Here is a 13,373-nt window from a genome sequence, read left to right as displayed (position 1 = left end):
AATTTCCTGGCTCTGTCTTCTTTCCTTTTATGAAGATAGGGACAACCTTTGCTCTTCTCCAATCTTCTGGGACTTCTCCCGTTCTCCAGGATTTTTCAAAGATTATGTCTAGTGGTTGTGCAATTTCCTCTGCTATCTCTTTCAGCACCATAGGATGTAATTCATCTGGACCAGGAGATTTAAATTTATGTAATTAGCTAAGTGTTTCCTCACCATCCCTCTGTTTATAGATAGTGTGGTTTCTTCTATTCCTTCGATGGCACAGTGAAAATCAGTTGATGCTACATTTGCTTTCTTACAGAACACAGATGCAAAATAGAAATTTAAAAGTTCAGCCTTCTCAACATTATTTTTGACCACTTCACCCTTTTTATCCTGTAAAAATCCTACAGCATCTTTGACTTTTCTTTTGATTTTGACATACCCCAAAATCCTTTTTTATTGCTTTTGGTCTTCCTTGCAAGCCTCACTTCATTACTGGCTTTAGCTCTTTTAATTCTTGCCCTGCATTCCCTGCAGACAGCATTATAGTCTTCTTTAGCTATGCCCCCCTCTTTCAATTTAATATGCATTTTTCCTTTTTATCAATTGATTAAGTTCTGTGTTCATCCATCCTGGTCGCTTTACATGCTTCCAATTCCTCATTCATTTCAGGATTGTTACTGATTGTGCAGTTAGAATTTCATTTAGCAAAATCTCTCATCCTTCTTGGACATTTCTGTCCTTTAGAACATCCAGCTAGAGTTGAGCGAAACGGGTCAGTCAAATTCATAAGTCGACGACTTTCACTGAAGTCGGGTTTCATGGAACAAAACCCGACCATAGCGTGAGGTCGGCCACGAGGTTGGCCCCCAGAGCGCCAAAGTCGCGTTTCAAATGATGCTTCCAGCGCCCTTTTTCAGCCAAAGATGGAGGACGCTCACTGTGGGCAACGCGATGACATGGGCATCGGTCACCACCATCTTTGAGAAGGGCATGCAAGTGATTGGCTTGCTTTGTGTCACGTCACAGGGGCTATAAAAGGCAGTGACCGGCGACCGCCATCTTACTTCTGCTGATATTAGCATTAGGGAGAGGTTGCAGCTGCTGATTCTGAATAAGGGAGAGCATTAGGCAGGGAAGAAGAACAAAAAAACTGCTTCTGCTGTTAGCGATTTCCACTGTACAACACAACAGTTTGTGTGCAGTGACAGGGGAGGCTCTATTTTTGCGCATCAGCTCTGTTGGTTATTAGGCTGCCTTATAAGGCTCCCTGATAGCTGCATTGCTGTTTGCATACTGCTGTGCAAACTGCTTTTTTAAAAGCAAAAATACTTTTCTTCCTCTTTTCTGCACAGTTACCAAACGTTCATTTGTCCACACTTTTGTGTGTAGCAGTCCTGCTTATTAGGCTGCCTGTGTCCATACTTGGACTGAGAGCATCATTGTCAGCCTCCTAAAATCTCTAGGGAGCTTCCAATTCTCCCAATACTATATACACACATTGTGCATGGTCATACACCTGCCTATTTCAGCCTGTTAAATTGAGGTGTAATCTATAGTGGGCCTGAGATAATAGTTCAGCCTCCTAAAATCTCTAGGGAGATTCAAAATCTCTACAATACTATATACACCTTGTACCTTTTTATACAGTACCATATAGCTGGTGGTATTTTGAGTACATGTTTCCAAAAATGAGGAAGTATGGTGGAAGAGGCCGTGGAAGTGGGCGGGGGTTGCCAGCTGGTACTGATGGTGGTGGGGGTGCATCTGCTGGTAGTGGCAAAAGCACAATAGCACCTAAGGCAGGAGGTGTTGAGCCTGCATCATCGTCTGGCTCCACAAGGCCTCGAAGGCTCCCTTTTCTGGGAGTAGGTAAACCGCTTTTAAAGCCGGAGCTTCAGGAACAAGTTTTGGCTAAGATTGCTGACACAGCCTCCAGCTCTATCACCTCCTCTTCTGAAGTTTCAAAACATAAAAGCACTGAGTCTTCAGTGGAGGCTCCTGGTCAGGAACAACACCTTTCCTTGTGTCCGTCACCCCTACCAAAAGTGTAGGATGCGGCAGGCCACACTACAGATTACTCCATGGAGCTCTTTTCACATACCATGCCTGGGTTATCAAGTCAAATCGTGAATTCTCCAGTCCAAGATTAATCTGACATCGAGTGTGGGTGGCCAGCCAGGGCAGTGGGGTTAATCGGTACCGGGCCGGTGTCTCAGAGGGATGTGTCACGGTGGTGGTGACCCGGTCCGTGGGCATGGGCGTCCATGCAAAGGGGTGAATAACGTTTATAGGTGAATGATACGTGACGCCACCTGTGGTTTCTGATCAGATTGACCAGCGCTGCAGCGTCGATTCTCTGGAACAGATGTTGTGGGGCAGCTAAGATGTAGAAGCCCTGCACAGGTAGGGCAGTAGTTGCAGGGCAGATGAAAGAGTTGGTAGATGGTGTGCAGTGCAGACTGTAGCAGAGCTGTGCGCCAGGCGCAGGAGAAAGATGACAGACACAGTCGTGCAGTTCCTTTACCTGTACTTGGTAAGTGCCGTACAGGGCCCAGAGTACAGATGGAGAAGGAGTTGGTCAGCCTGGAAGCAAATTAGGAAATCTGTCTCTGCAGATAGTTAGTGTGGCCTCCGTTCTAGCGCTTATCTGAGGTACTTGCAGTACTGAGTTCACTGAAGTTCCCCCTGTTCCCTCCTCCCGACCACAGAGAGCAGCTCCTCAGCAGTCAGGTTCAGAGCTCTCCCTGCTGGCCTGGAGTGGAAACTGTGTTGTGTGTTGGTTTAACTGCTAGAGAGATCCTTCGTTGCTCCCAAGCATGACATCACACTCCCTAGGAGGAAGGTAATGCCACTGTGGCGACCGTACTCCTGGGGGCGCCACAAGTGCACTGATGCCCAGCCACTGCTAGATGATTCTGCTGGTACGTTGACCCAGACCACTACATTCCCCTCGCAGAATCTTACCCTGATGAAACTCAGGTTCCCCTTCCCGCATACTATACCACCTTACATGGTGACAAAGAGGAAGATGCAGATGAAAGTGCAGGTTGCTTGAGCAGGTGGGGGGGCATACTCATGGGCGACGGCACTGGCACAGGGCCCCTCATAGTACACAAAAGTGTCTGTGCCGGTGGGAGGGCCCACCCGCCGTCAGACACACCACCGTACTATGAGGGGCCCTGTGCCAGAGCCGTCGCCAACGAGTGGGCCCCCCCGCTTGCTCAGGATCACAGCACTTGCAAAGTTGAAATACTTACCTCTCCCTGCTCCACTGCCGTGACGTCTTCCGTGTTTCCTGACAGTGACATTCTGGTCAGAGAGCGCGATGACATCACGTCTGTACGCCCTCTGCCTAAACAGTCCAAGTGCAGAGAGATGGAAGATGGGGATGATGAGGAGTCCAGACTAGTACAGGGATTCCCTAGCGAGGAGACTTATTTAATTGTTTTAAAGGTTGGGAGAAATTTTTGGGGAGCACTATACTCTGGAGAATGATATATGGGGCCCAACATACACTGGAGCATTCCAAAGGTGGACATCAGACACTGGAGCAGCATTTACAGGGCCCATTATGCACTGGAGCATTAGAAATGGGGCCCATTAAATATGGAGCATTATTTGGGCCCTTAAGACAGTGGAGCTTCATCCATGGGGACCAACCTATACTGTAGCATTATGTGGAGCTCATCATATACTGTATGGAACATTATATGGGACCAATGATTCTGTATGGAGAAATATATGGGCCTCATTACTCTGTATGGTGCACTATGCGGTGGCCATAATACTTTATGGAGGAATATACTGTCCGTTTTTGGAGCTATTGGAGAATTTAAAATAGATATCAGTCATGTGATGTAAGAAGTCAAGTATTTTTCATTGTACTATACTGCTATTTCTCTGCCGTATCAGAGGATCATGAATTGTGGCACGTGTTAAAAGAGCCCATTGACACTCTTTGGCCCAGGGCCCACGAAAATCTGGAGCCAGCCCTACCCCCCCCATAACTTTAGCCAAATAACCCCCAGTTTTCAATGCCTAACTATTATTATATAGTAAATTAAGGTTGACAAGCTTAAGTAATAAGAATTGATGTTTTTGGCATTAAAATGGGCACTGTAGGTGTGTTTCCTGTCCTCCACTCACTGCCGACTTTTCTTCCCCATTGACTTGCATTGGGTTTCGTGTTTCAGTCGGCCTTCGACTTTTCAAGATAATTGGCCGATTTCGTTCGACCCGACTTTTGCGAAAGTCGAGTTTCGTGAAACCCGACTCGACCCGAAAAAAGGTAAAGTCGCTCATCTCTACATCCAGCCACTGGACCCATGTATGACCCATGATAATTAGTGTTGAGCATTCCGATACCGCAAGTATCGGGTATCGGCCGATACTTGCTGTATCGGAATTCCGATACCGACTTCCGATATTTTTTCAATATCGGAATTCGGCATCGGAATCGGAAGTTCAAAGTTGATTGACGGCCTGACGTCATCATGATGCGCGGTGTGTGCGCATCATGATGTGCCGTCATTTCGGGCCTTCCGGGGGTCTCTGCCGGCCTGCCGGGGGGCTGTGTGGACTGCCCGGGGTCGGTACCGGCCTGCCGGGGGGCTGTGCCGGCCTGCCGGGGGTCTGTGCACCCTGTGGGGGTCTGTACCGGCCTGCCGGGGGGCTGTGCCGGCCTGCCGGTGGTCTGTGCACCCTGTGGGGGTCTGTACCGGCCTGCCGGGGGGCTGTGCCGGCCTGCCGGGGGGCTGTGCTGATGTCCGGGGGTCTGTGCAAGCATTGTCCGATGGGACTACAAGTCCCATCTGGCGATGCCTGCTACCATGACAGTGATTGACACATTAGCCAATGATGGGACAGTAGTAGTCCCATCATCCGGCTAATGTGTTAAATGTTAAAAAAAAAAAAAAAAAATACTACATACATACTACATACATACTACATGCTACATACATACTACATATATACTACATGCATGCTACATACATACTACATGCTACATACATACTACATATATACTACATGCATGCTACATACATACTACATGCTACATACATACTACATATATACTACATGCATGCTACATACATACTACATGCTACATACATACTACATATATACTACATGCATGCTACATACATACTACATGCTACATACATACTACATATATACTACATACATAATACATACATGCTACATACATGCTACATACATACTGCATGTAACATACATACTACATACATACTACATACATACTACATACATACTACATGCATGCTACATACATACATACTACATGCATGCTACATACATACTACATACATACTACATGCTACATACATACCACATACATACTACATACATACTACATGCTACATACATACTACATATATACTACATGCATGCTACATACATACTACATACTACATACATACTACATACATACTACATACATACTACATACATACTACATACATACTACATGCTACATACATACCACATACATACTACATACATGCTACATACATACTACATACATACTACATGCATGCTACATACATACTACATACATACTACATACATGCTACATACATACTACATGCATGCTACATACATACTACATACATACTACATGCTACATACATACCACATACATACTACATACATACTACATACATGCTACATACATACTACATATATACTACATGCATGCTACATACATACTACATATATACTACATGCATGCTACATACATACTGCATGCTACATGCATGCTACATACATACTACATACATACTACATGCTACATACATACCACATATATACTACATACATACAATACATTCATACAATACATACATAGACATACAGTACATATAACATAGAGTAACATACTTACCAATACTTGTCACATTGTTCCCCGAAGCCATTGTCTTTTCCGGAATAAATATTAACATAACAAACCACAAAAATACTCACCCACGATCCAAAGCAGTCCACGAGTGTGTCCCACGACGATCTTGGGTAGAGAACTGCAGCATCAGATGATGCTGCCATTCTCTACGGGCTGCAGGAATCCAATGACGGAAGGTAGGTATCCTTCCGCACTGTATTCCTCCGCCACTTAAAAAAAAAAAAGTCCCTAGTCTCACTTTATGCCATTGCTGCGTGGGAAATTCCCACACAGCAATGGCATAAAGTGAGACTAGGGACTTTTTTTTTTTTAAGTGGCGGAGGAATACAGTGCGGAAGGATACCTACCTTCCGTCATTGGATTCCTGCAGCCCGTAGAGAACGGCAGCATCATCTGATGCTGCAGTTCTCTACCCAAGATCGTCGTGGGACACACTCGTGGACTGCTTCGGATCGTGGGTGAGTATTTTTGTGGTTTGTTATGTTAATATTTATTCCGGAAAAGACAATGGCTTCGGGGAACAATGTGACAAGTATTGGTAAGTATGTTACTCTATGTTATATGTACTGTATGTCTATGTATGTATTGTATGAATGTATTGTATGTATGTAGTATATATGTGGTATGTATGTAGTATGTATGTAGTATGTATGTAGCATGCATGTAGCATGCAGTATGTATGTAGCATGCATGTAGTATATATGTAGTATGTATGTAGCATGTAGTATGTATGTAGTATGTATGTGGTATGTATGTAGCATGTAGTATGTATGTAGCATGCATGTAGCATGCATGTAGCATGCATGTAGTATGTATGTAGTATGTATGTAGTATGTATGTAGCATGCATGTAGTATGTATGTAGTATGTATGTGGTATGTATGTAGCATGTAGTATGTATGTAGCATGCATGTAGCATGTATGTAGCATGCATATAGCATGCATGTAGTATGTATGTAGTATGTATGTAGTATGTATGTAGCATGCAGTATGTATGTAGCATGCATGTAGTATGTATGTAGTATGTATGTAGTATGTATGTAGCATGCAGTATGTATGTAGCATGCAGTATGTATGTAGCATGTATGTAGTATGTATGTAGTATATATGTAGTATGTATGTAGCATGTAGTATGTATGTAGCATGTAGTATGTATGTAGTATGTATGTAGTATATATGTAGTATGTATGTAGCATGTAGTATGTATGTAGCATGTAGTATGTATGTAGCATGCATGTAGTATGTATGTAGTATTTTTTTTTTTTTTTTTTTACATTTAACACATTAGCCGGATGATGGGACTACTACTGTCCCATCATTGGCTAATGTGTCAATCACTGTCATGGTAGCAGGCATCGCCCGATGGGACTTGTAGTCCCATCGGACGATGCCTGCACAGACCCCCGAAGCCTGCACAGACCACCGGCAGGCCGGCACAGCCCCCCGGCAGGCCGGCACAGCCCCCCGGAGCCTGCACAGACCACCGGCAGGCCGGCACAGCCCCCCGGCAGGCCGGCACAGCCCACCGGAGCCTGCACAGACCACCGGCAGGCCGGCACAGCCCCCCCGGCAGGCCGGCACAGACCACCGGAGCCTGCACAGACCCCCCGAAAGGCCCGTACAGACCCCAGAGAGGCTGTACAAGGCAAAAACAGGGTTTTTCTTATTCCGATACCGGAAGTCCCATAGACTTGAATGGGACTTCCGGTATCGGAATCGGCGATACCGATACTTTTTTTAAAGATCGGCCGATCCATTCCGATCCGATACTTTGAAGTATCGGACGGTATCGCTCAACTCTAATGATAATCCTATTAAGAAGCACAGGTAACTAATTCAACCTGTGCCTTTAGAGGGATCAGGGATAGTTAAAGAGTTGTCCTAAATTGGTAGTTTATTACTTAACCACACCAAACCCAAGAGGAGTGATCGCACATGCGCATCATTGCTCCAACCATTGTCTATGGGAATGTCAGACATAAAATTTCAGGCTATCATTCTTGGGGTTGGTGGAAGACCCAGTGGTGGGACCCCTAGCAATCCACAGGTTGTCATCTATCCTCTCAATGTTAACTTGCCAATTTGTCACATTCCCCTTTAAATTCTCATGACACAAATTAAAGGAGCATCGAGAGTTCTTACCTAAGACTTTTGCATTTATGTTCCATCTATAGTAGGCCTTTTTTCCTGTGCAGATGCATGTATTCTGTTCTCCTTCTTGGACTGTAGCTATATAATCATCACAGTTCCATAATTGTACTAGAATCTGAATCAAGAAAACATGTCATATAGAAAACTTCATAGAGAAGGAATGGAACTAGTGTAAGAGAGAGGTCGGTGACTAGTTTAACTTCAACTCCTTTTGCTTGACTACATAAATAAAGTTCCTAAAGCAGAAATAACAATTCTAAGGTTTGAAGGAGTTGTCCTGCAGCCACCACTAGAGGGAGCTCAGCAGCTTTCTGCATACTGAATACATTGAACTGAAAAGGAACGTAGTATGCAGCAAGCTCCCTCTACTGGTGTCTGTAGAAATGTATTTTAGGGATCAGGTGGACATTCTCATTAAAATGCTATGTTATGCAACATGTTTCTTTAAATTTCAGCTGTAATCCTCATTTCTTCATGTATTTTTAATGCCATGATATACAATTTTCAGCCTGCTCCTTTTCTCCTGTGAATGTGTCTCTCCGAGTAATACATGCTGGATGGTAGGTCTATACATCCTGGATGCTGCTGTCCTCACTAGCACTCATGCTACATTTCTGAAGTGAATTTCGCCTTCATGTGTTTTCCTCCCGATCTACAGCTTGTTTTCCTGTGGATGCTTTCCTCCCTTTCCACAATGTGATCTGTAATTTACAACCTCCCTTCTCTCCCTGCTGCTAAGACCAGATTCATAGGAGTATATTTTGCAGTGCATGTACAGACCGCAATTCCCGGTCTTGTGGCAGGTTTCCTCACTTGAACATGCTGTCTCATATCTGTCAATGTTGCCGTAAGTTTGGGTCAAGAAACCTACGATCAGTCCAGGCACTGTGGTCCATACATGGACCGTAAAATATGCTCCTAAAACTACCAGAATAGAAAGAGAGCACACAGAGACTTTTGTCAGGGCCAGGAGCAGACCTCTGGCAGATTTATGTCAAATTTTGCAGACCTCCTAAAGGATTCTAGTAGTAGAATTGTGGAATTTATTTACATAAGATATTTAGAAAGTTTTAGAATGTTGCAATAATTTGCCCGTCAGTTGCAGCACACCAGTTATCCATACTTTTTATTCCTAAATTATTTGTATCAAAATCTAAAGAGTACATATATATAAGGTTCTAGCCATCAAACTATAGCAAACGGGCAATGGCCAACCAAATTTCATTTTACACATTGGTACTTTACTACCTTTACACACTGGTCCAGGTAGTTGGACACGGAGGCGACGAGAACAAGAATTTCTCCTCTCTTAAAAGAATAAGGCAGAGACATCTCTATGAAGAATGGGAGAAACGTGATGAAATTTGCAAAATCCTTCGTCATCCCAAACCCGTCATCTTTAGATGTGCAGATCATGGAGCCCTTCCACTCAGTGATGGTGTCAGGAGCTGTCTGAAATATCGTGCCATTTCCAGCATCACTAAAGAACATAGACAGAGAAATCTACTGACTAATTGTAATCTGTGAGAAAAAGGAGCGAGATACATCCTGAAATTTAGATACATGACTTATTATAACTGGATAGCTGAAGAAGAGATGCCTTTCATGACAGGTTCTTGAAATGTTTTCTTAGAACATTGAAGAGGTTTTCCAGGACGGTGATTTTGATAGCTTTTTATAATTATGTTAATCAATATCTTATCTTGTCCAACTCCTAGCACCCCTGAGGAATGGACGGGCCCCAGCTCACAGGAATTTAATCCAAGGCTGCAGAACCAGGTACAACCGCATCAAAGTGTTCAGAGCTGTGTCATGATGACCACCATGGCCCCTTTATTCTAGGGCTCTAGAAATTCAGATTCTCCACTTATTGGCACAGAAGCACAACTCGTGAAAAACGCTTTGTCATTGGCAAACGTTAAATGATGTTGAGGCACAATCACTTTAAAGTTATATAACCATATTAAAAACGTCTTTACAGGACAGTGTCTTGCGCCATGTGCACATGCATTCTGAGGACCCACCTGTCATGATCCAGCTCGGGTTTTGAATCCTGTCTTCCCCTTTTTCCGGTCAGGTCATGCCAGGGGTTAAATTTCTCTGCCTCAGTCTGGTCTCAGGTTTGCTATTTATCTCTGCTGCGTCCTGCAGGCCAAGTTAGTTATATTTTCTACCTACGGCGCGTGTAGCTTACCCCGTTTGCCCTGATTTGCCTTGCTGCTTGCTTATGGAACCGTGTCAGTTTATTCCCTCTTCCCTTCCCGGCTCAGTGTTTCTCTTTCGTGTATTGACTCCCTGGTTTTGACTTGGCTTGGACTCTGACCTGTTGTTTGTCTCTTGTCTTTGGCATATCCGCTCCTGACTGGTACTGACCCTTTTGGCTTGTTTTTGACGCTGTGTTTACTTATTCCTTTTGTACTGCGCTACAGTCTTATATCGACCCAGCTTGTTTGACTTTTCTGCTGCCACCTGGTGGTGGCCTCGCCGCTGCATTGCAAGTCTGGCCTTGCTGTGTGCAGTCCTCCCTCCACTCTATTGCCATCTAGTGGAACTTGCATTTACCTGCATTGCAGCGGTATGACACCACCACAAAGGACCATCTCATGACCAAGTCCTTGTTTCAGGTGCAATCAACTTTGTCCTGTCGAAGCTTACTACACTCACCCTCTTAGCAATGCTTTTCCTCATTCTCACTTTAGGAGGAACTTATCTGCTGCAGTGGCACAAAGGGTCATCTCTTTGTAAGAGAGTGAATGCCCAATGTCCATTTTCAATCTTCTTACAAGCCGATCAGCAGGCGTGCCGGGAATTTAACCCCACCGGTCATTTATCCTAAGAGATTCAAACACAGTCCTCCGCCTAAATAAAGGAGCATTTTGTGGATTTTCGAGCCTCCCTTTTTGTTAGGAAGTTTTACAAACCATGTCAAGTTTACAGAGATAACTTCTGAGATTCCAAAACATAAGAACTAACTCCCAAAAGACCTGACTTAGAAAAGCAAACCTCTTAAGAAATTCTTCATCTCCCAGGTGTTTCATAGAATATAGTCTAATTGGACAGTGAATACAAAGTAATATTTTTTAAGATATTATGTAGTTCTAACCACACATTTATACAATTCTAGATATTGACATTTTATGGAATGTCTATTGAAAAGTTAAGGGAAAATGGGGCAATGCAAATGTTTGGGCACCCTGCATGGTTAGTACTTAGTAGCGCCCCCGTTTAAAAGTATTACAGCTTGTAAATGTTTTTTTGTAGCCAGACAAGAGTCTTTCAATTCTTGTTTGAGGGATTTTCATCTATTCTTCCTTGGAGAATTCCTCCAGTTCTGTGAGATTCCTGGGTTGTCTTGCATCCTTTGCTAGTCTGAGGTCTAGTCACAGATTTTCAATGATGTTCATACCTTTGATCATTGTGGCCAAAAGTTCTATTTTACCTCATCGGTCCACAGGACTTGTTTCCAAAATGCATCACGCTTGTTTAGATGTTCTTTTTCATAATTCTGAAGCTGCATTTGATGGTGAGGACGCAGGAGAGGTTTTCTGATGACTCTTCCATGAAGGCCATGTCTGTGCAGGTGTCTCTGGACAGTAGAACAATGTACCACAAGTTTCCTCCACCATTTCTGAAGGTCTTTTGTAGTCAAGCGGGCATTCTGATTTGCCTCTCTAGCAATCCTACGAGTAGCTTTCTCTGAAATTCTGCTTGGTCTTCAAGACCTTATCTTGACCTCAACTGCTCCTGATAACTACAATTTCTTAATTACATTTCGACCTGAGGAAAGGGCAACTTGAAAACACTTTGCTTTCTTCTTATAGCCTTCTCCTGCTTTGTGGGCCTCCATCATTTTCATTTTCAGAGAGGTAGGCAGCTGCTTAGAAGAACCAAGGGCTGCTGTGTTTTGGCACAAGGTTAGAGGAGGCTGGGTTTACAGTATATAAAGATGGGAAATTTCTATCACCTGGCCTTTCCTAATGATGATAGTGAATAAGCCATAACCCTAACAGGCTAATTAAAGTCGGAAAACTTGGTCCAAGTTATCTGATCACACAAATCTCCATGGATGCCCAAACTTTTGCATCAGCACATTTTCCTTTTTGTCATTTTTAAAATGTAACATATGAAAATGTGTATACTCGTATAAATTTTGCCTAAAATACAAAAGGAGATGTGTCATCTTTAATTTTAGGCCTTTTAGAGATCATTTCATCTTCAACTCAATGCTTTATTGTTCACAATAATAGTAATTTTGACCAGGGGTGCCTAAACTTTTACATGCCACTGTATGTCCTAATATCCTGCTCAAATGAAGGGTATTGAAGAACGATGCCTACTTACTTAGTAGGCACCTTTATCCACACCCAGTTGTCTGTAAAGTTTCTTCTAATTGCTTCCACGCTGTCAGTGAATGTTATCTTTTGGGTTGTAGAATCAGAAGTGGAAGTTGCTGCCGCTTCATTTAGCAATGCTTTTCCAGAAACATCATAAAAGAAAAAGAAAAAACAAAATTCAGCACATGAGAAGATGCCTAGAGAAATGTGAATGCGGAGTATTGTGGAGCCGGAGTTTGGGGGGAAACGGTTCTATTTTTACGATTCATAAATCATAATATTTCTATTCGATAGGTCAGAGCTGCCTTCACAATTCTGCTGTCTCCTATTGGAAAAAGGTATCGGAGCTCACAGACAGACATTCCCCAAAAAGATTATCGGAGCTGTTATCTGCTGTTTTGCAGTTTAGAACACTGAGGTGGACATTTATGATGTGACTTTCTCTGAAATTTTTTCCAAAAAAGTCCAAAATTTTAGAGATTTTGTTTTGCTTCAAAAATTTGCAACTTTTTGAAAAATTCAAGAGGCCTTAGGAGAAGAAAATGGTCTTCACATCCCAAGAAATTATCTAAAATTAATGCCAAAAATTGTTATAAATTATAGCTGAAAGGTTTTCAACCTTTAGCGACAATTTTTTCCTTACTTAAATGCATGTATCTTTGGATGCAGATAATTTTTACAATTGGGATTTATTAAAACACTGTTTACCTTGAATAACACTGTGTAACTATTGCCTGCTGCAGAACGAGTTAACTGACAATCCGTCAGTGAGCTCATTCTGAAGATCCAATGTCTTTTTCTAGATGCTCCCAGCTGATTTGTGATCATAAACCACGTCAAAGTTGAATGTTTAATTAAAATGATTTTTAGCCTCCGACTACATCCATTAAAGTAAAAAAAAATAATAATATCCTCGGAGATGGACAACCCCTTTAAGTTGTAAAAAAAATATTTTTCATTAATACTGGTGTAAAAGTGGACGTA

The 13,373-nt window shown here is 42.9% G+C and overlaps 1 protein-coding gene across 1 annotated transcript in view; it reads right to left on the bottom strand.

The window, feature by feature from the left end:
* LOC141056087 (ovostatin-like) overlaps positions 1-13,373 on the bottom strand; it is a 157,833-nt gene that overhangs the window by 78,427 nt on the left and 66,033 nt on the right. The window contains exons 17-19 of the mRNA XM_073552746.1: positions 12,397-12,526; positions 9,304-9,535; positions 8,047-8,170 (exon numbers count right to left, since the gene is read on the bottom strand). Of these exons, the coding sequence (XP_073408847.1) occupies positions 8,047-8,170; positions 9,304-9,535; positions 12,397-12,526 (486 nt within the window). The remainder of the gene's footprint in view (positions 1-8,046; positions 8,171-9,303; positions 9,536-12,396; positions 12,527-13,373) is intronic.

This window comes from Dendrobates tinctorius, unplaced genomic scaffold (assembly GCF_039654945.1).
Source record: "Dendrobates tinctorius isolate UK_male_01 unplaced genomic scaffold, ASM3965494v1 ptg000196l, whole genome shotgun sequence".
In the NCBI taxonomy this organism is placed as follows: domain Eukaryota; kingdom Metazoa; phylum Chordata; class Amphibia; order Anura; family Dendrobatidae; genus Dendrobates; species Dendrobates tinctorius.
The sequence above is the reverse complement of the archived record's forward strand: the minus strand, read 5'-3'. Positions and strand labels throughout refer to the sequence as shown.